This window comes from Chenopodium album, chromosome 14 (assembly GCF_948465745.1).
Source record: "Chenopodium album chromosome 14, dcCheAlbu1.1, whole genome shotgun sequence".
Lineage (NCBI taxonomy): Eukaryota > Viridiplantae > Streptophyta > Magnoliopsida > Caryophyllales > Amaranthaceae > Chenopodium > Chenopodium album.
Window position 1 is genome coordinate 47,415,167 of NC_137847.1, and position 26,551 is coordinate 47,441,717.

The window sequence follows — 26,551 nt, forward strand, 5'->3', positions numbered from 1 at the left end:
GAGGTTGTAGTCATAGAGTATAGACCATCCAACAACACCTCGTAACCTCGCAAATTTTAAACTCCTTTTAACACCACGATTCAAATTCCCCCCCTCTCTTTCTCCCTCTCTCTCTAAAACAACGTTGCGAAGAAAGAAAAGAAAGAATTTAGCGGTGTAAAGCCACAAAAAAGCAAACTACTTCGAAAAATGATGCAAAGACTCTTCCGAGGAGGAAGCGTTAGCGCCGCCAAAGACAACGGCGATTCCTCGCCGGAAACTCCTTCTCCGGCATCGCGCTCTCCGGCGTCGGACTTTCAGTCGCCGTCGTCTTCTTCGCCGGCGCCGGCGGTCACTGGACCAGCTCGCCCTATTAGATTCGTGTATTGCGATGAGAAAGGAAAGTTTCGATTGGATCCAGAAGCTTTAGCGGTGCTTCAGCTTGTTAAAGAACCTATTGGTGTTGTTTCTGTTTGTGGTCGTGCTCGTCAGGGCAAGAGTTTTATTCTTAATCAGGTTGGTTGTTTTTCGTTTTTGTGGAATTAGGGTTAGGGTTTTGAATTAGGGTTTTAGTGGTGTTAATTTTGTTGTGGAAGATTGAAAAGAAGTTTAAATTTAGTTGTTTATGTGCTTGAATTGTTGGAATTGTTTGCTTTGATGCTTATAATCTTGTTGAATGGTTTAATTTGAATGTGACTGCTTTACTGTTAATTATGTATCTACGATTAGCAAATGTTATATTGATTCTAGATGGTGGCTGTTCTTGTAGTTTAATCTGTTTAACGAGGTGATTGTGTTGCGAAACATATTTACTTTGCTCGATTGTGGTAATTAGGCCATTAGGGTTGATCTTGGGGTGTGAATGGAGAATGTAATTTGATTGTATAGAGAAGACGGAGTATTTCCTAATAATCCTTAAGTAGCACCATGTGATGGTAGAAGTGGAGCTGATAATTGAGTCAATAAGCAGCACAGTTTTGTAAGTGTTATTGAGTTTACTATGACTGCGATGTGAGGTTGCAAGTCTTGCAACAGACACAAACTGTCTACATTGCCTGCAAAATTGGCTCCGTGACTTTTATCGTGATTTGTGATAATAATCACATTACTCTCACAACTTTCTTTGAGGATTGATTATATATTTATATGCTTTAGGCAATCAACTTATGTCTAAAGAGATCAAAGTTTCCTTTCTTTTTTTTCTCCTTTTCTGGATTTTTATGCAATTAAATGTTTCTTTTTTCTTTTTTGGAATGTTGTGATAATGCGGGTAAAATGAATAAGAAAGACGAGAAAGTGTGACTAAGGGCCTGTTCTCTTTAGCTTATTTTCACTTCAGTTCACTTTACCTTCAATCAGTTCAGTTCCTAATTTCCTTCTCTCATAAAATATTCACTTCACCTCAGCTCCAATCACTTCAGCCCAGTAAATCAGAAGAGGTCCTAAGGCTCTATTTGTTTTGGTGGAAAACATTTTACATGACAATGTTTTCCTTCGTTTCTTCATTTTCCTTTATTTGTTTTATTAAAGGATGAAAAACAATTTTCCTAAGGTGGGAAGTTACTTTTTAGAAAAGGAAAACCATTTTTCAATTGTGAAGAAAGTATGTCACATTTTCCTCTCTACTTTTCAGTTCTCTATTTTCTCTCCTCTATCCTTTCTCTCCCTTTTATTAACATTTTTCTTTTCCTCCATAAGTTTTCCTATAACCAAACAAATATAAACCCTTTACAATCAGCCAGGCACAACGACGCAATTATCAAGGGCGCGCTTTCCTTTGAAGATTGTTTCTTTAGAAAATGATTTCCCTGAATTTTTTCCCTCTAAAACAAACTAAGCCTAAGAAAAAATATGAACTCGATGAGTTGTATTATTGCCGTTAAATATAGAAATGATGTTGGACTTTACTCTGTTATTTAATGTTTTGCACCTTTGTAATACAATATAATTTTCATGTAAAATGTACTTCCTGCGTGTTTTTATTTATTTATTTATTATTTTTATAATTGCAACATTTCTACAATGTACATTATTAGCATACTCCATTTCAATTACATTTCGTGATTTATACTAAATGAAAACAGTCATATGGGATTTTGTTAGATCTGTCTCAATATGTGTTTAAATTTAATTTTTATCATTTCTACAAATGTATAATTAAAGATATTAACAGTTAAAGTTATGCATTGGCAAGAAAAGCAGAAATGTTGCAAGTAAAAAATTACTGAGGAAGTTTATGTCCTCCGTAGCTTCAAGCCTCCAACTATACTTGGTTGATTCTGGCTTTGCCACTGAGCTGTACTAATATCTCAGTTTTAAGCTTAATTGTATCTTTTCTTTAGTCTATATCTCTTTGCTGTAATGACACATTAAGATGGGAAAGCCAGCTAGAGCTTTGCATTCCAGCATATCCATCTGAAGCTAGGTACCATGTGATAATATTTGTGTCTTAAGCTTTTGATGCTTAAATTACATTAATTTGTGTCTTGACTCTTGAGTGTTTGATGCTTATTCTACAATTATTTGCCTCCTATGTTCATGCTCTTATTCAAGTTGAATTCCCAATTTTGCTTGTCATTAGCTAGTGATCATTGTAATACAAATTACTTTTGTTTTGTTATATTCCTTTTTTTTTTACAATTTTGAAATTATTATTACATCGATTGTTTTACATGGTCCATGTACTGTTTAGCTTCTAGGCAGGAGCAGTGGATTTCAAGTTGCATCTACCCATAAGCCGTGCACCAAAGGGCTTTGGCTGTGGAGCGTTCCGCTAAAGAGGACTGCGTTAGATGGAACTGAATATAACTTAATTCTCTTGGACAGTGAGGGGATTGATGCCTATGATCAGACGGTTAGAATTCCCTACTTAAAGTAATTTATTTGTGGACTTGATTGTTAAGGGCATCATATTTCTCAATCCATTTTTGGTTCTTGAATCTCTGTCCTTCCATCACACAAGAAATGAGGAGAGAGGTATAGAGAGGAGGAGAGGGATGATCCAACCATCACATGAACCAACGATCTGCCTCGCTCTATTTCTGTCCTTCCATGGGCTATGGCACAAGAACAAAGGATGAGAGAGACTCATAATACAAAATTGGATCATGAGGATAGATGCTCTAAGCAAGCACTAGTTAGTGTTAGATTTGCATAGGGTGGTCTAGCATCATTGTTTATATTGTTTTTTTTTGCAATCATCTATTTTCTGGAAGTGTTTTAGATATATCCTCTGTTTTAATCGGAGCCTTCTTCAGGGAACATACAGCACCCAGATCTTTTCCTTGGCTGTCCTGTTGTCCAGCATGTTCATCTACAACCAGGTTAGAAACATGTCTGTTTTTGTTTATTGTCAATTATTGCATGAATATCTTGATTTTTCAATCCATGTGATGTATGGTGTTTGATATATTGCAAAATTCAAATACTTCTCTCTGACTATAATATTAGGTCAGAATTTGAACATGTGGTACATGTTTGTTTTTGTTTCTTGTCAATAATTTGCTTTTGCGATGTAATTCTTGATTGCTTTTATTTTTTTCCTAGCTGTGTGATATGTTGGTGTTTGATAAATGAATACTTCGCAAAAACAAATACTGATCTCTGAATACAAATTTAGAGTCAGAATTTGGTACATTAATTTTTCCAATATCTGATTCAGATGGGTGGCATTGATGAGGCTGCACTTGATCGCCTCTCTCTTGTTACTGAAATGACCAAACATATTCGAGTGAGAGCTTCCGGAGGCAAGACATCAGCTTCTGAGCTAGGACAGTTCTCTCCAATCTTTGTTTGGCTTTTAAGGGTAATTTCTTTTGTAGCATGACCAGCAACTGATTCAACTTTGTATATTTTTTAGGAATGATCTTGTCAAATATTGCTTTTCAGGACTTCTATTTGGACTTGACTGAAGATAATAGGAAAATAACTCCGAGAGATTATCTGGAGCTTGCTTTGAGACCTGTTCAAGGTGGTGCAAAAGATGTTTCTGCCAAGAATGAGGTATTTGTTAGCAAGAAATATAGAAGCAAGCATATATTTGGAGAGACTATTGTTTCCAGCAATTGATTGGACACAAATATGTAACACTCTGTTCTTTTTGTATATAGTTTTGTTCTTAGATTTGCTAATGTAAAGAATACTCTTTGTTACTTTAGATGCTGTGTTCTATGTTTTGTGTGTATGAATCATGATTAGAGAGTTCTTATTATGTTAAATATATTATACATGTCCAGTTACAACTTCTCATGCAAAATGTTATCATGATTAGATTCGGGAGTCAATTCGAGCTCTTTTTCCAGATAGAGAATGCTTCACTCTTGTGCGGCCACTAAACAATGAAAGTCAACTCCAGCGCATGGACCAACTCTCAGTTAGTATTTCACCTATTTGCTGTTTTTTTTTTTTTTTTTTTTTTTAATTTTTTTTTATTTATATTACGGAGTATTTTTTTTAATTAATCTTTTGATTGTCTACTGAGACGATATTCCTACGTGCAGTTGAACAAATTGAGGCCAGAATTTAAATCTGGTTTGGATGCGTTGACAAGGTTTGTGTTTGAGAGAACTAGGCCAAAGCAAATGGGAGCGACCACAATGAATGGACCAATGCTAGCTGGTATTACACAATCATTTTTGGATGCATTAAATCATGGGGCAGTCCCTACCATTACGTCTTCTTGGCAGGTCAGTAGTCAGTTATAGTATTACATTCGTGCTACTTGAAGCAAGGTATTTCCATTTTTATTATCTTTGATGCAAACAGATTTTATCGCCAGAGTTTACCAGTTTCTTTATATTGATTTGGACTTTCTAAATCTGAGCTTCCTAGACTATATTTAGAGCAGTCGTGTTGCTATCATCCATGGTTTTGTATAGTATTACCTGTGATAATTTGAATTTGCACTGCTGTAGATGTTTCTGTGGAATTTGCTTCCCTTGTACTTTGTCTGATTTGATTGAAAAGCAAAAATGTGTGCAATAATAGTTCGTGATATTTGTTCTTTAAATCACCTGTGGTGTACAAGCATTGTGCAGTGTTGTGCGTTGACCTTCATTTTCAATATGAAATGGTCAATGCCTTACTCCTCTAGGCACGCAAGATTTATTTGTTTAGTAACTAGGTGGGTAAGGAGGGGCCCTTTAAGTCAAATTCAAAATCAATAACTGATGCCAAAGGAGAAGATAATAAGCAAAGGCTCTTTCTTTATTTGAAATTTTATATGAAGTACGTAGTATAAATAATATAGGAAAACATGTTCTTGTACCCTTTTTATGGGGTTATATATATTCACTTTTGAAAGAAGCGAAACATTTCCTCATTTATTTATCTCATCACAATTCTAAATTAAGTTTTTCAGAGAACATGTATCAAAATACTGTTTTTTATACAATTATACACGATTTTTTTTTTCTTTCTAATTGGCTTAAGGTTAACTTCAGTGTGATATATTTTCTGCCCAACCAAATGAAGCCTGAAGGCCTAGCTGTCTAGCCATTATAGTCCAACCATTAGATATTTCATACATGGAAATACTAATGATTGGATGTAAAATTTGATGGTCCGTAATTCTTTACTCCTTGAGATCACATTTCTGTAAAGGACTAAAGGTATGACAATTATGCTGTCCTTGACTTCATGAGTGCTGTTCGGTCTCCTTATATATATTTATTTTTTGTTTTCATTACTACCTCAAGGTTTTTTTTTTTTTTTTTTTTCCCAACTCATAACCTTGAATGCCAATATCTAAAATTTGAACCATAACGTGTTAATGAATAAATACATTTTTTTTCATTTTCATTAGTGGTGGGGGTGCCAACGGTACATTGGCTATTCAACTTGTACGTGGCCAGAATAAGAAAAAGCTCACTGAAAAGGACGTGGTTTTGATGACGCACATATATTCTATTATATTATTGCGTCATCTCTTTATTTCTTTTCCCATGCTGACAATAATTTATATTTTGAGAGTAAGAGACATTGAAGTTGACAAGCTCCTGATCATGTTCTTCTATTGACTTAAATCACCTAATCCTTTTATAGTTCCCGATTATCACTTGATGGTATAATTTTTAGATTGTAGATTTAGATCCGGTAAAATTTGCGATATGTTCTCATGATGGTGTACTTCTGTAATGAACTTACTTAGGGAAGGGTATTATGGGTAGTTTAGTATGTTAGTAGTTATCAAATGTAGTATGGGCAATTTGGGAAGTCTGGTATTATTAGGTTAGTAGTTTGTAACCTTGTATAAATAGAGAGATGGGAGAAAGAAGAAAGCAGGCAGAATTTTGGAGTGAATTCTTGAGAGTGTTGTGACCTAAAGTCACTATTTGGAGAGTTGTGACCTCAAGTCACTAATATGAGTTTTGTAGGCTAAACCTACTACCTTTTGTAAGAAATCATTAATCTGTTTAATCAAATTTCCAAGCTTTCCCCTTCAAATTTCCTCTTAATCAGTATAGTATACAAGTCAGATCTGCTAGTCCATTACAACTTCACATTCAATTTGAATCACTTGTGCATCCCTATCATATGTGTAATATCTTATTCCTTTTTCTGATACCTTTTTAGGCTTTACCTTTCCCTTTTATTTCGGAAGTATAATCTTCATAAAATACTGGGATCGAGTAGGGTCAAAAGTAACAATCAAAGGCATATACTCCTTTTTTTTTTTTTAAAAAAGTATTTCACTTACCAAATGTTGCTGTTTTTTTAAGCGTTACACTTCCATTTTTGCAAACAACTTCATTTTGATATTGCATCTCTTTCCTCTCATGGTCCCTACTTAAAACCCAATACTACTTTTTTTTTTTTTATTGTATCTTTTCCTCTCACATCCCTTATTTTTCAATAAAATATTAATTGATTGACTTATTTAAAATAAATACCCTCCTTCACTTTATTTTTTTAATTTAAAAAAAAAATAATCTTGAAATGGTCTATGCATTGAAAAAATCAATGATTGATGATAAATGTTGATAGGAAAAATAATTAGGCAATAAAAAAAAATACTATGGAGTACAATATTGTCAAATGAGTCAAATCTAAACTAGATGTTGCAATGCCCAATAAAAAAAAAAAAGCAACTAATGAAGGCTTGCAATAGTAAAAAAAGTTTAGTTTCCCTCTAAATTACCTTATTTTTTTCATCTAGTTTTTACTTAATATTTAACATTTATTTTTTCATAATGTATATGCGTGACAAAATTGAATACATTTAATAAAGTAATTAGTTTCTTAAAATACCTTACACCTAGTTGTCTTTATAACCAAAGAAAAGAAAGATATACTTCCTCAGTTTTCCTTAGTGTTACTCACTTTCCGTTTTCCTCTGTTTTCTAACTTCTATACGCTTTTACTTTATTCCATACATGTGTGATCTCCATTTTCACTTTTCCTTGGTATTTGTTTTTATAGTAAATGAGTAGATCCCTTGTGGTGAGACCCCCTCTTATGGTGAGAACTCCAACGTGGGCCGTTAGATCCGACGTCTGTTAAATAAAGCTTCAGGAAGGGTATTTTTGTAATTTAGGTTCAAAGTTTTACAATATTACGAAAACTGCCATTAATGAAACTCTATATCGTGACAAGATCTAACGGCCCATGATGGGGTTCTCACCATAAAAAGTTTCCACCTAAGGGTTAATGAGTATAAATCAATATATTTCACTCAAAGTTAATAAGAGAGAAAAGTGGTAAGGCTGAAAATAATTTTTTTTTACAGTTTAATTGTCCCCAATGTACCTTGATTGTATGGGGCAATATATTAGGGACAGCATAAGAGGATAGTGGGGCAAACTTTAAGGGACGGAGTGAGTATATGGTAAAGAAATTTTCTCGTTCTATTGTTAATTTGTTATCTCTCATTTCCAAGTTTAACTTGTCTTTGCCTCCCCTCTCCCCCCCCCCCCCCCCACCACCTTGTTGTTGTTGACTAATTAGAAAAATGGTGACCCAATTCTCAGTGTGATGTGATCAACTCTACCAGCAGACTTGTTGACTAATTAGTAAAATGGTGACCCAAATCTAATGCATCAATTCTTTGATCTGTAGAGTGTTGAAGAATCTGAGTGCAGAAGGGCATATGATTCAGCTACTGAGGAATATATGTCCTCTTTTGATCGTTCTAAGCCAGCCGAGGAAGTAAGTTTGGGTCCCAAGAAAAAATTGTAATGTGTCTTTGTTACATATTTTTTTAACTATTTTGATTTTAGGCAGCACTAAGAGAAGCGCATGAAGTGGCTGTTCAGAAGGCTTTGGGTATCTTCAATGCTTGTGCTGTGGGGGCTGGTCCAGTTAGGCAGAAATTTGAGAAGCTACTCCAGACATTTTTTAAGAAGGCTTTTGAGGTACTAAATATACTACTAACAATTTCTATTAACTGTCCTTATTCCTTCATTTGCATTTTTTTTTAATGCCTGGAGTACTGGTTGCATCCATTGGAGGCGGTCTACTGCTGTCTCAGATATGGTGATTAAATCACTTAGTAAATTTTCAGTAGTTAAAATGTTCCTGAACAGATGTTGGAGTGTGGTGGCGAGTTTTTCTCTTGAAGACTTTGCTACGATGCCTTGTTACTTGTGGTCTTGAGGATAACTATAGTTAGCAGCTGACAACTAACCTTTTTGGCTTATATGGTGCTTCAGTTTTATGTAAGGTCTCAATGTGCTATTTTTGATAATTTAAGAAATGGTGTGTTTAATTATTATTCCAGCTTTACACAACTATCTACTGGGATGATTTTGAGCACATTTACTGTAAAATACTACTTGAATACTTCCTCCGTTTTTCTTTTATTGCACCATAAGGACTTTTACACTATTCACTTAATCTTTTTTGACCATCATTTGTGATTTATCCATTAGGAAAAACATAGTCATGTGGAATCTAATTAGATTCGTCTTGACTATTTTTCAAATATCATTTTATTTATTTTTTTTTTATTTTATAATATTTACAAAAGTATAATTGAAGATATTAATAGCTAAAGTAATGCATTGGCAAGCGTGAAATCCCTTATGGTGCAATAAAAAAAAAGAACGGAGGAAGTATTATTGTTGGAGCTGTAAAGTCAGTTGTATACCAGATGGTGCTTAATGATTGATCTGTGGCAAGACTGTATTGTAGACTGTCAAACATGTTGGTCGGTTCTAGTTTTTTGGGGTTGCTTTGCCTTTTTGGTACCAACGTTAATTATGATCTTAAAAACCCTGGTTAAATCAGTTTTCTCTCAGATGAGTAAGGTTGGGTTGTCTTGTTGGGTCTAATTTTACAGTATTCACATTAATTTTAATAGGATGGGTTGCACAATCTAAATATTCGAGTGTGAAGTACATTTTTGAACTGTAATTTTGTGGTCTTTTGAGATCCAAAGATTGGTTGGATCATTTTCTGACAGGTGTGCTGATTTTCGTGTAGAATACTCATTGTCTGGATTTTTGTGAATCCCTGATTATTTTACTGATTATCCAGGATTACAAAAGAAATGCTTATATGGAGGCAGAGATGAAATGCTTGAATGCTATTCAAAATATGGAAAAGAGATTGCGAGCAGCTTGTCATTCTGCCGATGCAAAGTTGGAGCAAGTCTTTAAGGTGATTTGTTTTTGTAGCTCTTACTCTTTTCTTCAGATGGCTGTCTTTATAGATTTCGATTTCCTGCACAATCCTTTTACTCTATTTAGTATTATATATACACGTATTTATAGATTTTTTTCTTTTCTTTTTTGTGTTATATATGCTTACCTTGTTTAATTTCTTCTTCATTGCCGATCAAGCAAACTTCTGGCAGCTACTCTGCTGTTTGTTCAATTGACCCTTTCTCTTTGTGTATCATAGACAACACACCTGAGAGTCTGAGACTAGTTTTGTAGGATTATTAGGTCTGTTTCAGAAGAGGTTCATAAATTCTCTTGCTATTCATAGTATTGGTTTTTAACTTTCTGTTCCTGTAACCTTGTAATATCACTAATAAGTTCAATCCTGGATAGGTATTCTTGGGGTATTAATGTATTATATCTTTAATTTCCCCTCAATATCAAAGCTTCATTTGCAATTGTCAGTTTAATGCTGTCAAGTTCAGAGCCATATCTCATTGGGCAAGTGTAGTTTCTGGTTTGCACAGGTAGAAACATAAAGTAGTTCCTTCAAGGGCTGGGCTTGGTCCAGTATGTATTGTTTAAAAGGGTAGTGATGGGGATTGAGAGATGGTAGAGAGTGGTAGTTTCTTCAATTTGCTTGTAAAGTCTGTAAAGTCTTTTTAGGTCTTTAGGAACGGACGGAGGGGGTAAAAGTCAGTAACATTGATAAATGGCAAAAAGCACAAAATACATGATAACACCAGATCTTAAATCGCAAAAAATTCTATTGTGCTCTACATGCCTACACTTAGAAGTCAGGTTGACATCACTCAACACTCACATAAATATTACCGTGAATTTTCTATACAAAATTTTAGTTTCTGGGCCCTAAAAAGAAAATAATATCTACCATTCCCAAATATGGCCTTGATGAAACTCTCATGGATTCCAAATGTCACAGTGAATTTTCTATAGACATCAAATTTTACCTTGCGAGCCACTGTTATAAGTTTTTTTTTTTTTTTTTTTTTTTTTTTTTTTTTTTTTTTTTTTTTTACCTTCCTTTGTTTTGCTATTATTGCAACACTTGCTTTTTAAGGAGGCTTCAGAAATATTGCACTATAACCATTTTAGGAAAACAAATCTCTCACACTTCACACTGTAAATGCCTAATATACCCTTGTTAATACATGTTTCTTTAGTTTATTCTTACAATCACATGGCTAATTTTGTAATTTTTCTTTCCTCTTCCTTTTTCCCACTACAAAAAATATTGTGCTCTCCCTCCATGGTGCAATATAAATAATGGGTGACTGTTGGGTGTTGGTTGTGGTTGGGTGGAGCTCCTAAATTTATTAATCATCCCCACTTTTTCTCCTACCCTTGATTACATGCCATTTACTTTCTTAAACAACCCTTGACAGATTTATCCTAGGACTCTGTGCAAGCCTCTTTGTTGCACATAATATGTAACGGAGTATATTCGTTTTTGTAGTGTACTGAATTTCAAAATCTGCTACTTGTTTATTCTGTTTGTGCCCTACTGTTCAAAGAAGCCTGAAGGAAAGATGTTGAGCTGCATTTTCCTGTTTGCTGCTTATGTATGTTGATATATTAAACTTTGTGGTGGCACTTGATGTCATGACATGATGTTATTTGCAAGTGGGTGCACATTTCACTACATCTATACATTCTTGCTATCTTGCATTTGGTAACTCTAATTTGGAGAACAATTTGATATGCAGATCCTTGATGACCTTTGTTCAGAATTTGAAAAGTCAACTTACGGTCCTGAAAAATGGCATAGACTTGCAAATTTTCTTCTTCAAAGGTTCGCATACCTCTTTTTTCTTTGAAATTTCTTATTGTCGATTGGGCTTAACTGAACCTTGAAGTTTTCCAGCTTGGAAGGTCCAATCGCAGACCTTGTCAGGAAGAAAATAGATCAGGTCACGTCTGAGAAAAGTTCCTTAAGTTTGAAGTGTCGATCTATTGAAGATAAGATGAATATGCTCAACAAACAGTTGGAAGCAAATGAGAAGTCAAAATCTGAGTATATGAAGCGTTATGAGGATGCTATAAATGAAAAGAAGAAGGTTGCTGATGAGTATATGAGCCATATTACTTCTTTGCAGAGTAAATGCAGCTCCTTGGAAGAAAAATATTCTGGCTTGTTGAAATCTCTAGAGTCTGTTAGGCAGGAATCTTCTGATTGGAAAAGGAAATATGAGCATGTCCTATCAAAAAAGAAAGATGAAGAAGAACAAGCGAGTGCTGATAGAGATGCTCTCAAGTCCAGAACTAGTGCTGCAGAAGCAAGACTGGCTGCTGCTCGTGAACAAGTTCAATCTTCTCAAGAGGAAGCGGATGAGTGGAAAAGAAAATATGATATTGCTGTTCGAGAAGCTAAAGCAGCCCTTGAAAAGGCAGCTGTTGTGCAGGAGCGTGCGGATAAGACTAGGCAATCCCGGGAAGATACTATTAGAAGTGAATTTTCTAGTAGTCTGGCAAAGAAGGTCTTTATTGATTTTTTGTAAAATTAATGGTTTTTTGCCTTTACTGTCCTGTTATATTAACATATTTCTCAATAATGTGTAGTTGCAAATCTTGCAATTAATAGTTTCACAACAGATTTATAGTGAGCTCAAATACTCACTTGTTAATCTTTCTTCTGATTTTAATGTTACAGGAAGAGGAAATTAAGAAGCAAGCAGCAAATATTGAGCATGCGGAGCAGAGATTGGCAGCTTTGAGTTTTGAGTTGAAGGTATTTTTTTATTTTTTGATGAATAAGAATTGAATGCATCTTTTATAGGGTTTTTTTTTTTTTTTTTTTCCTAAAAAAAAAAAGAATCATTAGTACTTACAGTTGTTGCAGATGGTATGTCCTTAATATTTTTCAGGTATATACAGAATAATAATATCCAGTATGTTATTTTGAGTGTTCTTTGGCACTATTGACCTCGTGAAAGAATAAGTCATTGGCTAGTTGAATAAGCATTTTATGCTCTCTTTAGTATACAAGTGTATTTATTAGATCTACATTCTTTCCCTCAGGCTGCTGAATCCAAGGTAGCTAGCTATGAGCTGCAAATAGCTGGCATGAGAAGTGACATAAAGGAGTTGAATGAGAAGCTGGATGCTGCAAATGCTACTGCGCAATCATATGAGAGAGAAGCTAGCACACTTGAGCAGGAAAAAATACATCTGGAGCAGAAATACCAGTCTGAGTTCAAGAGGTTTGATGAGGTGCAAGAAAGATGTAGAGTTGCTGAAAAAGAAGCGAAAAGAGCTACTGAGGTGGCTGATAAGGCACGATTAGATGCAGCTGCTGCTCAGAAGGAAAAAAATGAAATTCAGCGAACAGCTATGGAAAGATTGGCCCATATCGAGCGTGCTGAGAGGCAAATTGATCACTGGGAGAGAGAGAAAAGTGACCTGGCAAATGAACTGGAAACACTCCGTACATCCGAAATGGATGCCAATGCTAAAGTAAGACTGCTGGAGGCTCAGGTTGAAGAAAGGCAGAAGGAAATTGAATTGCTGATGAAATCTAACAGTGAGCAAAGAGCTAGCACTGTTCAAGTACTGGAGAGTCTCCTTGAGACTGAACGTGTTGCAAGGGGAGAAGCAAATCGCCGAGCAGAGGCACTCTCTCATCAGCTGCAGGCTACCCAAGCGAAACTTGACATGGTCCAGCAAGAGCTTACATCAGTTCGTTTGAATGAGTCTGCCCTTGATGCCAAGCTGAAGTCTGCCTCACATGGGAAGCGTTTCAGGGTGGATGAGCATGATGTGGCAGTGGACTCTGCAGAGGATATGGATGTTGATAAAGCAAGGGCAAGCAAAAGAAGAAAAAGTACAATCAGTCCACTACAGCAAGCAGCCTCAGCAGGTGATTGTGATTCTGTTTTTACCGGTGATGATGATGAAAGCAGTCAGCAAAATGACACGCAAGACTATAGAAAGTTCACCATTCAAAAGCTCAAGCAAGAGCTCACTGAACATAATTTCGGTGATGAGGTGTTTAAGCTTCGGGCCCCTGCTAAGAAGAAAGATTATATTGCTTTGTATGAAAAATACATCCTGAACAAGTCCTGATCAAGTGGTTAACGTTGCTAGATTTGAACAGAAGATTCAGCTCTAGTTCAAGTTTCTTTTTTAGCTGAGCTTAGTTGGGGAGGGCTATTAATTCTCTGGATGCAAGGGTTTTGTGTTCATATACATTGCCTCTGACCTGAAATCATTCTACCGTATCATTTTGGTCTTTCTGGGAGAGTGAGACAGGAACATCAGTGGCGAAATTGCCTGGGTTTGCTGTAACTACCGTAGGTCTAACATTAAGGAGCATGATAATGTATATTCTTTCTAGGGTCAGTTAGTTTCTGCAAGAAACAGAGTGTTGCCAAGTTTTAATTTTCATTGCTTTTCTACGATGTGTAGGTCTAACGGTCAGAGTTGCTCTTTCAGAGCATTATGGTAGTTTCAATCCAAAACTGATAGTGGATTTGATGTATTATGCGTGTTGATTTTATGTTAAAAGATTAAAACTATATTCCTTGCTGATTCAGTGAAAATTCTTCAATCTGGTAAATTTATTTACAGTTGACAAATTATGTCTTGCTTAATCGAGTGTAGAATGGCAACAGGTTTAGTGGTTTACTCTCTTTGGTAAATCCACGAGATGTTTGCTTGCTTCACTTATGTGCAAGTGGCCAACTGCACGTTATAAGGATCTATTGCTTGTTGCTTCCAGGGGCTCCTTAACGCAAATTATTACTATTTAAAATGCTTGATTGATGCTTGGAGTTGGCAACCACAAATTTAGTGGGTCTATGTGCTAGGGTGAAGCCGGGAAAAAGAGGGTCAAAAAATCTCAAAATTCTACCAAAATTGAATATAGCTGAAGATCAGAGGAATAGACATGGGCCAAAATTAGAAGATCTTTGCACAATGGTGCACAAGAATGGGATGCGCTAATTTAAAAATGAAACGACATAAGTACGACTTATTAATTATTATACTTCGTATAATATTACCTTCGTTAATCTAAGTCTTGTTTACTTTTCGTTTTATCTGTTTTTCTAGGAAGATCTCTGCACAATGTTGCACAAGAATGAGATATACTAATTTTAAAATTAAAGGATATCAGTACGACTTATTAATTATTGTAATACGAAGTACTACTTTGATTTTTCTAAGTCTTATTCACTTTTAATTTTATTTGTTTTCAAAGTTCTATTCACTTTTACTTTATCCCTTTTATGATAGGTTTTAATTCATGTTTTATACTCCACAATTCCACTTTTGTAGAGCCCTATTTTATTTAATAAATCTCTTGCTTAATACGGAGTACAAAAGTACTTGCATGTATGGTTCCTATTTTTATTTTTTTTCTTAGTTCGTGAAGCTACAATAACCATGTAAGGCCCCGTTCTTTAGAGCTGCTCTGCTCTGCTTTGCTCTGCTGAAATCTGCTCTGCTTTGCTCTGCTCTGCTCTGCTCTGCTTCAATCTGCTCTGCTCTGCTCTGCTCTGCTCTGCTCTGCCCTGCTCTGCTCTGCTTAAAATTAATACTTAATATTGAATTATTATAATAATAATAATGTATATTTAATAATAATAATAATAAATAATTAATACTTAATGATAATAATAATAAATATTTAATAATAATAATAAATAAATAATATTTAATAATAATAATAAATATTTAATAATAATAATATATAATTAATATTTAATAATAATATATAAATAATATTTAATAATAATAATATATAATTAATATTTAATAATAATAATATATAAATAATATTTAATAATAATAATAAATATTTAATAATAATATATAATTAATATTTAATAATAATAATAATATATAATTAATATTTAATAATAATAATATATAATTAATATTTAATAATAATAATATATAATATTTAATAATAATAATATTATTAAATATTAATATTTAATAATAATAATAATTAATATTTAATAATAATAATATTAATAATAATATAATTAATATTTAATAATAATAATATTAATAATAACATAATTAATATTTGATAATAATAATATTAATAATAATAATATAATTAATATTTAATAATATAAATATTATTAATTATAATTAATATTTAATAATAAAATTAATGATTATAATAGTAGTAGTAGTAGTAGTAGTAGTAGCAGTAGTAATAATAATAATTGTAGTAATAATAATAATAATAATAATAATAATAGTAATAATAATAATAATAATAGTAAAAATAATAATAATAATAATAATAATAGTAATAATAATAATAATAATAATAGTAATAATAATATTAGTAATTATAATAATATTAGTAATAATAATAATATTAATATTAATGAAATCTGCTCTGCTCTGCTCGGCTCTGCTTTGCTCTGCTCTGCTCTGCTCTGCTCTGCTTCAATCTGCTCTGCTCTACTGAAATCCGCTCTGCTCTGCTCTGCTGAAATCTGCTCTACTCTGCCCAGAAGCTCAAAAGAACAGGGCCTAAGTCTCAGTAAAATGAAGGTAGTATATTATGAAAAAGAAGACATAAAGAACAGGGCCCAGGCAAAGATAAGTGTTAAATACTCGAAAGAATAAAATGGGCCCATAAGAACGATAACTGTATGAGATTCAATTAGTATTATGTGGACCATGATCCACCTAGAAATAGGTGCACAAGGTCTCTACTTTTGAACATTTATTAAAAAAATTGAACATTTTACAAAATATGAACATTTAGTAAAAAAAAAAAAATATGAACACGTCATAAAAACTTAAGATAAACATGCAATTTTTATGTTCATATTTTATAAAGAAATGTTCATTTTGTATATAGTAAATGTTCAATTTATATTACAAAACTATTGAATTATTACGAGTCAGACAAACTTCTTTCAAAATTTGTCTGACTCGTAATAATTCAAAATTTGCAATTGTTCAGATTTTTTTACTAAATGTTCAAAATTTGATATTGTTCATATTTTTTTACTAAATGTTCAAAAGTAAAGGCGTGGTGCATTGCGATTGTTCATATTTTTTTACTAAATGTTCAAAATTTGCGATGTTTAGATTTTTTTACTAAATGTTCAAAATTCGCGATTGTTCAGCTTTTTTTACTAAATGTTCAAAAGTATAGGCGCGATGCATTGCAATTGTTCAGATTTTTGAACTAAATGTTCAAAATTTGCGATGTTCAGATGCTTTTACCACATGTTCAAAATTTGCAATTGTTCAGATTTTTTTTACTAAATGTTCAAAAGTATAGACGTGGTGCACCTATTTCTAGGTGCACCATGGTACATCTTAAAATTTGTGCTAAATAATCATATTGTATTTGAAATTTTTAGAATTAAGGTTGATTTAATGGTTGTAGGTCTTCTTTTCAGTTCTATGAGAGGGGTTCGATTCTTACTTTAATTAGATAGTGTGATTTTCAATTTCATTCCCTAGTTGTAAGGGAATTCTCATTACCTAAAAAAAATAAAATTAAAATAATTTTGTATATTTTATTGTATTCAAAAACTTATAAAGGTTAAAAAAAAGAAATGATTCAAATTTGTTTGTACATTAGTTAAAATAAAGTCAAATTAAATTCACTTAATAAATAGTAGAGAAGGCCAAACTGTCAATTAAGTTTAGAATGTAGAGTCATAGAGAGTAGATTCGAACTATCTACTTCATGATTAAAATGTGAAACATCTACCATTAAACTCCTACTTGATCCTCTGGCTCATATCATACACATCATATCCAATTATTGTGCTCATGTTAGTCGAATTACATACGTATGACGGTTTACTTTAATAATTTTTTAATGGTAATTAATACTATCAATTAGTCATATAATTTTGCACTCTATTCTTTGATATTGTGATTAATTGTAGCATGAAGAAAGAAAATTAAGAAGTTGTTCAGAGTTTAAAAAGGGATAAAAATAAAGTAAGACAAATATCAATTGAAAGATCTAAGTGTAGAAGAAGAGAGTATTTTTTCAATAACTTATAAAGATTTTTTTTTTCCTTCTCAGCTTATTTTAACGTATAAATTGATGTTTTGAATTGTAATGTATAAATGATAAAAAAGAAATGAAAAATTATCCTAGATTATACAAGTACAATGGAGCTATAACAATGTTTTATACTTTTATTGTCCAACTTATTATTCCTAATTTCCTATCAATGTCCCACTACTAGAAACAGCCCTTTTTCGATAGAATTTCTCTGACGGACTCCAAATTCCGTCAAAAATTTTGAATTTTTTGACAAATGTCCATTTCGATGGAATATCCATCAAAAAGTTTCCGACGAAATAAATTTATGTCGGAAATTAGTACTTCCGATGGAATTGCCGACCTTTCCGACGAATTATTTTTACATCGTAAAATAGCTGTTTTCTTGTAGTATCCTTCAATTGTGGTTATACCAAGTGATTTGAAATTTTTTCTGTGGAGGCGGATGCACCATGCTTGGTGCATCCGGTTTTCTTTAAAAAAGGTGGAATGAGCATTTAGTTGTTCGGTAAAGAATATATAGTTGTTTTGTAAAGAACATATAACTATTTTATAAAGAACATGTAATTTTATATGTTTTTTTTTGTAAATCTAAAAAACATTTGTAATATTAATAAATAACATGATAATATTAAAGAACGAACATTATTCTATAGTAAATGTACATTTGGTATAAATGATCATGTATGTATATAAAAAAGTACATTTTACTGTATTATAATGTACATTATATTATATTCTAATGAACATATATGTTATAATGTTGGTTACATGTTTAATGTACATTGTATTATTTGCATCATGTAAGTATATGAAGAAAGAACATTTTACTGTATTTTAATGTACATTGTATTATTTGAATCTACAACTTTTTCTAAAATTGTCTATTTGCTTGCTTTCTTCTTCCAAAATGTATTAATCGGTCGATCTTCTTCAAGAACTTTATTTTATTTCTCATTTCAACAACAAAATAACATCAAAATCGCAATTAATTCCCAATAAAATCAAATATTACAATTCTCAATCAAATTTATAAAAAACAAACACTCAAACTCAAAATAAACAAGTATGAATGTCAAATAAACAAGTATGAATGTCGAATTTGATCTTACCTGTCGTTTTTATTTGTCATCTTGAACAATTTTAGACTCAAAATATCGAATTTCTTGAAATTTTGCTTGAGGTTTGAATTCAAATGGGTTTGAAGTTTTGTTTGGAGAGAGAAAGTGAACTTTTGGTAAAAAAAAAATTGAAATGATTTGTAATTAATGTACGGTAAAAAAAAAAAATTATAGTACTATTTATCTATTTCATTATAGAAAAAAAATAATTATATTATTATACAAAAATAATATACAAAATTGTTGCACAAAAATCTGATGTACATTATAAATGAACACTATGTTCTTTTATGTATATGTTCATATACATTATAAATGAACACTATATTCATTTATATGCCCATGTACATTAGTATATACATGCATGTTCATTCCGCTTTTTTGTACTTTGGAGCGAATGCACTATGCGGATCGTGCATCCGCCTTCACGAATCAAGCTTTGCAAATGATCACTTGAATTAGTATCATCCCAATTATTCCTCATAATTTCATACGTTATTAAATTTTTGTGGAAAAATTAAAATACAGTAGTTACCTAAGAACTTTTCTCGTTATGTGTATGTAATTAATGTAAATTTTGCCCTAGAAAACCGTACAATGAAAAGTATATCTTTGTACACTATCAACAAATTAGTTCCCAGTTTACCCCTCCTAATTTAACCTATAAAATAAAAGTGTACATGTATATTATAATTGCTGAATAGCTGATCTTCACTTCACCTGCATGCATAGCCATCTCCGCAACTCAAAATTTCCTAAGGAAAATTACCAAATTGCCATCCAAACACTTCAAAATCCAACCATATAATATCCCACATGAAGTCAATTTCATTACCCTTAACCTTGAAACTATATCACTTGACCTTTCAACAACCACCAAATAAGTCCTTATCATCACGAGTTCAAATCAACAGTGTATTGTATTTTAGTATGTACCTTTCAGTCCAATTTAGTCCAGTTTTTCTCATGATTTTCGAGTAGTAGCTATTGTAAACAAAGATGCCCCGTCGCTTTGTAGTATCAAGTTAGGGATCAACTGCGGTGGACTTTCTCTACTTTGTTCCCCAACGTCGTTATGTTGTTGATGATGATGATGATGGTGATGATGATCGTAAGGAATGTAACTCGGGTGGTAATAATTGAGAGGGGGCTTGATCAATGCAGGATGTTCGATATCTTGAGGTACTTCTTTGATAGTTGAACCACATTGTCTAGGTTGTGTTTGGTAGAACACCTTTGAAAGGACAAATTCACCATCTCTTTCTTCTTCATTTTGGCCAATGTGATATTGATGCATTACCCAGTTTGTCTTTTCTGGCTTTCTTTGCCTTCCGTAGTTTGTGTACAATACTAGAATCTTCTTGAAGCCTTTAACCGTGCCATTGATGAGTATGGGTCGAGTTTTGCCCGTCTTATGCCATCTTGTCTCTCCGCCGTCTTCATCAGTGTGGACCTTTCTTCGCTTTCTTGTTCCTGTTGTGTATGCCTTTGAAGGGCAGTGAAAGAAGTGTCGCATCACACCATCTTTGCTCACACCTAATTTAGAGTGAACAACAAGACTTCTCAAATTTTGCTAGTTTACTAAAAGAGAGCACATTTATTATATACGAAAATGAAAGGATTACGATAGGATTACCAGTAAGTAAATAAGAAGTAAGCATCGTAAGTTCAAGTATACTTAAATGAAATCAATAACTCCTGTTGTTTCATTGTTTTAACTAACCCCTCACTCATAAGTCATAACTAAGATCTCATTATTCAACTTATAGTATAAGGATATTTAGGAGTCAGTCGCAAACCATTACTGTCATAGAAAACGTGACAATGATAATTACTTTAGGACAGACAAAGGAAGTGTATTACATACAAACTACAAACGCTACATTTATGTTGCTTCCATTAAACATTTTATCAAAGACTAGTTTGAAAGCTTAATTACACATTTGCACATGACTAATGATAGATTACCAATGCAACTCATAATAAAGATTGGGTAAAACTAGAACTTGGACGTACATTCTTATAGAAAAATCGCGGTTCTATATGATAAAATTATTAGAAGTTATGAAAGTTGAATATGGAGAGATTACAATCACCATAAACAAAAGTAAAGAAAGAGGCAATATACAGAATTTTACAAGCTGGAGATTAATAAGATTCTTTTCTTAAACATCCGCTAATAATCAGTGAACTCTTTCCATTTTATCTCACTTTTTCGATCTTTATCTTCTTTCATAAGATGCAAAGCTACTTAACATGGAGTTTAGTAATTGATGCACATGTTAAAGTAAGGCCATGACAACATTCAAACCTTTTTTGTCATTAAGCTTGGTTGATCAACAAGCTAGACATTAATACCTTCATCCCACTCGAAAGCTAGCTACTCGTGACATATATTAGTTCTATTCGAAATTAGTTTTCACTACGCTAAGCTAGCTCAAAATACGCTATCAACGTGACAACTTATTCTGGATACTACTTTAGCTCCACATTCACTCGCTTGCTTAATTGTCTACTTCTTTCCCGTATCATCTTTTTAACTTCCAACTCGAATTGAAAGTATATGTATGTGAAGGTGCTAGATAAGCATAATATTTGTGTGTCTTGTGAAGGCAACATGAAAAAGCAAGAATATGAAACATAAAAAGTTAAACTATATCAAGCTCTCTCTTTAGATCTAGTATCAAATATATGGGTCTTTATTTCTACTTTGGATAAGTAATTGAACCCACCATAGAGCCGCATAACCAAAAGTATTGTAGTACTTCGTACAAATCATTTGTTCAAAAGATCTCTAATCATCACAATTATTTAAAAGGTAAAATAGGTGAAAACATGTAATATCTTTGTCCAAAGAGTTTAGCCATATATCTCATTACATATTCGAACAATCCAAATAATTACAACCCATTTACACTATAATTACACGAAACATTTTTGTTATTTAAAGGGATTAATAGTTTCATGTTATAGTTTGATCCAAAAGATCAATCTAAACACTAATATTGAGGTGTTTAATATTGCAATTAATGCATTAAGGTTGTAATTAAATTTTCTTAGTGCTCAACTATGCAACAACTAATATGATCCAATTAATAGACTTTCTCACTCTATAGCAACAAATGGACACATTAGATGAGAGAACATCACATAATTCAGAACACATTAAGATTGTAAAGAATCAACATCACAACTCATTCAATAACCTACAGTACTACGCAATTCTAATAGGAAATACAAAACTTGTCCTGCAAACATTCCAAGCAAACTATAACGCAGATAATTCTTCCTATGTCCCTATATAATCGGCCACAATAAGTCCATTTAAATATCTTAAATTAATAAAGGTATCATTTAAAGTGATTACAAAAACTTAACTTACTAGAAAACTTACTAGAATTAGAAAGTCTAATTATCATTGAACGATCCATAATAAAAAAATGTGATATACGAATTAAATATAATTTTGGGACAAATATACGAGTAGTATTTTTTGGGGAATGAATTGAAGAATTTTTATTTTTTTTCCTAATTATAAATATGATCAACAAAAATGACCCAATATCCCCTAAATTACGAAGCAGAGATTCAGGATTTTGGTTGGAGATTAAATGCATAAAATTAGTACCATTTGCAACAAAATTCCAAAAATTGACAAAATACCAAAAATCCACAAAAACTAATTTAAATAAGTCCTAATAGATGCTTGCAAGGGAAGCAACCTAAATGGAAATGTGTCATAAATCGACTGAAAACAACATCAATATATCCTTAGCACGCTAGTATTACTAATTACAAGTAATTAATTTAATTCAACATTCATTTTTATTCTTAGCACGCCACTACTAATTAATTTAATTCCTTATAAAATAAAATACTACTAAATCTACACCCAAAATATGATTTGGATCAAAAAGGCATGCATGATGCTAAGATTGCTAACCCTTGAGTCCTCAACTAGCGGCTAGCTAGATTAGTTGGTAAAGTCTCGGATTGAATCCCGAACACAATACAAACCCTCCTGGCTCTCTATGTACAACATCAAAAACCACCCAAATCAAATAAAATACTTGTAAAAACAAAACTTATTAGTTGCAAACCTGGTAATTTCTCAGGATGAGAGTAACAAATTCCGTTTTCGCCGTCGATAGTAGGTATGAATTCATCAAGCAGAGGATGTAGCCTAGCCAAATCAGACTTCACTTTAGCTTCTAAATGTTCCAAAATTTCTGTATCAGTTGGATCAAACTTCACCCCTGCTGGTAACCCTGGTAAATCATTTATTCCCCCAGCTCCCTGCATACATGACAAAATTATACCGATTTATAAAAAACAACTCGTGACTTGGAATTGAATCACGTCTATATTATTACCACTGCAGCTCTCTCTATGCCAAAAAAAGAATTTTTTTATTTATAAAAAATATATAAAAATAGAAAAAATTACCTTGTCTTGAAGGGGTAAGTGATGACCACAAGAAGGGCAAGAGATAGTATGAAGAGGGTTAATTTTGGAATTTAAAATTCCACCATGTTTATTATCATCATTAGAAGATGGTTTTTCAGTAAGTATATTGAAGTTATTGATGTTAATATCATCATTATTTGTGTTAATATTGATATTACTACTAGTAGAAGGGTTATTAATGTTGCACCATGTCATTTCATACGTTTTAATCACCCAAAAAAAATAGAGCAAAAGAAAATCTATCCAGAAAAATGAAGTTAAACCCCAGAAAATTCTTGAAAAATTAAGAAAATAAAAGGAAGATATAATAATAATAATAATAATAATAATAATAATAATAATAATAATAATAATAATAATAATAATAATAATAATAATAATAATAATAATAATAATAATAATAATTTTGTGGGGTTTGAAGTAATTGGGAAATGGGTATTAATGGAGGGATTTACAGGTAAATTTGTAGAGAGAGAAAGGAGGAGATTGAGGAGAGAGAAAGAGAGATGGGAAAAGCGTAAAAAGAGAGTATTTTCTGCAAATAAGAGAGAGGTTGCTTGGACGTCAAGTCGTTGAAAGTGAGAGAGAGTGATAGGGTATAATCGTTACACACCGTCATATTGTGCACCTTTCCTTTCCTTTGATTTTTTTCTTTTTTTTTTTTCAATTTTTTATCAAGGCAAATGATTTAGTTTGTATAAGGTTACATACTTACGTCTAAGCATTTGATACATTTCTTAGAAATAAGTAATGAAATTACTTGTTAAGGATGTTAACTGGTGTAATAGTGTGGATAAGATTTGATTTAAGGTCTTAAATATGTAGTCTGATGATGCCCTTAGACTCTTTTAATGGTATTACGCTAGAGAGAATTGTCGATCTAGATGTGGTATTATGATGAGCTTATGGGATATGGTATTAAAACTTTTATCTAAGGTCTACTCAAGTGTGCTCAAATCAAGATACTTCGTAGAAGTAGTCGATCAAAGTATGGTAGAAATGTAAAGTTTGTGAGGATTTCAAAGCTTCAAATGTACGAGTAAGATTAATGAGTTATGAAACTCGAGAGGTAATATTATACTTTAAGATTGACTTGGCTCAAATATGAATTGATGCAAGTTAAGTCGAGCAACCCTAGCTCAAGCCCGACTAGTTAACTAGTTTACTCCCTATAGTGTAGTCAATTGAGTCCATTAAGGTTAAAGAAAAGTTGCTTCCCATATCCATATTTTCAAAAACTCCAATCCTTTTCTTTAATTCGTAAGATTCATCTCATTAATTGGCGATGATGTTGGTGTTGAGGTGAAAATTATGTAGTGTTGTACTTTACAGTACACAAGATCATCATCAGCCTTATATGATTCCCTTCAATTCTTTCTTGCTGCAGCAATAACTAAAAAGTGGGATAACTAGAAACATTATACTACCTCCGTTTCTTATTATGTGCAATAAAGGGGTATGTGAGACATAAAATATTCCTTTGTTGTACATAATAAGAAACGGAGGTAGTATTATTTTATAAACTAACACGTTAGTTTTTACTATAAGCTATTACACATACAAATAAAATATACTACGTCTGTTAAATATTAGTTGCAACTTTGGAATACTACCTCCGATTTTATTTGCAATTTTGGGGTATTATTTGTGAGATATAAAATATTCAAAAGTTGTAAATAATAAAAATCGGAGGTAGTATTTTATGTCTCTCAAATAATGCACCAAAGTTGTAACTAATACTTAACAGAAGTAGTATCATACATGCATTCATACATAGACTGATTTTAGTGGTTAGGTCGACTTATGGGCCGATCCATCATTATCATTAGTTTAATTTTTTGTTTTGACTTGACTTGACCAGGACCTTTTGATACAAGAGTGTATTATGAGTTGGATTGGAATTTACAAATTCTTGGCTTGTTTTGAACGACATTAAACTATGGTCATTCATTAGTTATTATAATCTTTGAATTACAATGCAACACACATCTTAAAATATAAAATAACCATATTTTGAATTTACCTTACTTTGAATTTTTAGTTGACCAAATTAATTATACATCTTAGATGTATTCATGTTATTTTTTGTGTTTCACCTTTTTAAGTGTGCAATGTATATTATACACCTAGAAATACTGTATAGCTAATTAACTACTCATTTATTTAGGAGAGTTCATAACATATAGCGTGTCTACTTGAATGCATAGTAGTTGAAAGGATCACGACTGTCTTATTAGTTTAAATAATGTAGTAAAGATAAAGACTTATATAAAGATAATCAAACAAAAAAAACAATGGTTTGTGTTAACGTTATGATAGAGTAGAGAATGAGCAAGATGATTCTCAAGTTAGGACATTTTACCATACCAAGTCCTTTAGGCTGGGATATCGAAGGAAGGGGCAGCCTCCTTATTAGATGCAGTGTCAATATAATGTTAAGAGTGATCTTAAAGCTTTTGTTAAGTTACGTACTTGTAGTAATACCATACATATATATTGTAGTAGGCAGTATATGTACATCTATCTACACCCTACCGAATTATATTATATTTATTATACGAATCCAACCTACCATTTTTTAAAATAAGAATTAAAGGTATGATTCTACCATCAACCTGAATTTTTTATTTTAATTTATTGTTTATTATTATTATTTTTTTAAAAAAAAAAAAAATATAAGCTCTTTTAAATTAGAAATGATTCTTTTTCTTCAAGTATACTTGTCAAGCCAGATTGCCAAGCAAGGAATCCTCTCTTCTAAGTACCCTCTTCATTCCCCTCGATCTTGATCTCATGTGTCATGTTCTTTTTCATAATTTAAATTAATTGTGGTTTTGTTTATTGAGACAAACTTTAGATTCTCTACATTTCCAATTAAGCATTTAAGAAATTAAATTTATACATGAAATATATATATATATATATATATATATATATATTGGAGCTGAATTGAACTGAACTGAAAATAAACTGAAGAGAACAGGCTCTTAGTTACTGAGTACCTATTTTCCATGTCTGAGTTTACTTTAGTTCAATCAATAAACATACTTAAACAAGTTACGTTAGTATATACGTTTTATTTCATTATCTCTTCTATATGTATTGACGGTCAAAATTCTGTATTGACAAATATGCCAATTAATTTGAAACATTTTTACAATAGAAAAAGTAATTCAATCAAATCATAAAATCAAACCAAAAGAGCTCATCAAATGCGATCAAATCGTACTAAATCGGACCACACTTAAATGATTCATCAAATAAAAACACCACACTTCACGTGGTGATGAAAAAATAATAAAATATACATAGTGATGTTGTGAAGGATCACATACTGGCATCTCCTATATATATATATATATATA

The 26,551-nt window shown here is 32.2% G+C and overlaps 2 protein-coding genes across 2 annotated transcripts; one reads left to right on the top strand and one right to left on the bottom strand.

Moving 5' to 3' along the window:
- On the top strand, positions 1-13,937 carry LOC145580306 (uncharacterized). Its single transcript, XM_081637736.1, has 14 exons — positions 1-495; positions 2,672-2,833; positions 3,237-3,302; positions 3,641-3,784; positions 3,868-3,981; positions 4,250-4,351; positions 4,479-4,664; positions 8,035-8,124; positions 8,196-8,330; positions 9,454-9,576; positions 11,306-11,391; positions 11,464-12,076; positions 12,250-12,327; positions 12,618-13,937. Exons 1-14 carry the CDS (start codon positions 190-192, stop codon positions 13,659-13,661), a joined length of 3,249 nt encoding a protein of 1,082 aa, XP_081493862.1. The 5' UTR covers positions 1-189; the 3' UTR covers positions 13,662-13,937.
- Positions 13,938-19,225: 5,288 nt separating this feature from the next.
- LOC145579377 (NAC domain-containing protein 73-like) lies at positions 19,226-23,499 on the bottom strand. Its single transcript, XM_081636617.1, has 3 exons — positions 23,166-23,499; positions 22,820-23,015; positions 19,226-20,255 (listed from the first exon to the last, which is right to left on the bottom strand). The coding sequence occupies exons 1-3, from the start codon at positions 23,379-23,381 to the stop codon at positions 19,684-19,686; spliced, it is 984 nt and encodes a 327-aa protein (XP_081492743.1). The 5' UTR covers positions 23,382-23,499; the 3' UTR covers positions 19,226-19,683.
- Positions 23,500-26,551: the final 3,052 nt, after the last annotated feature.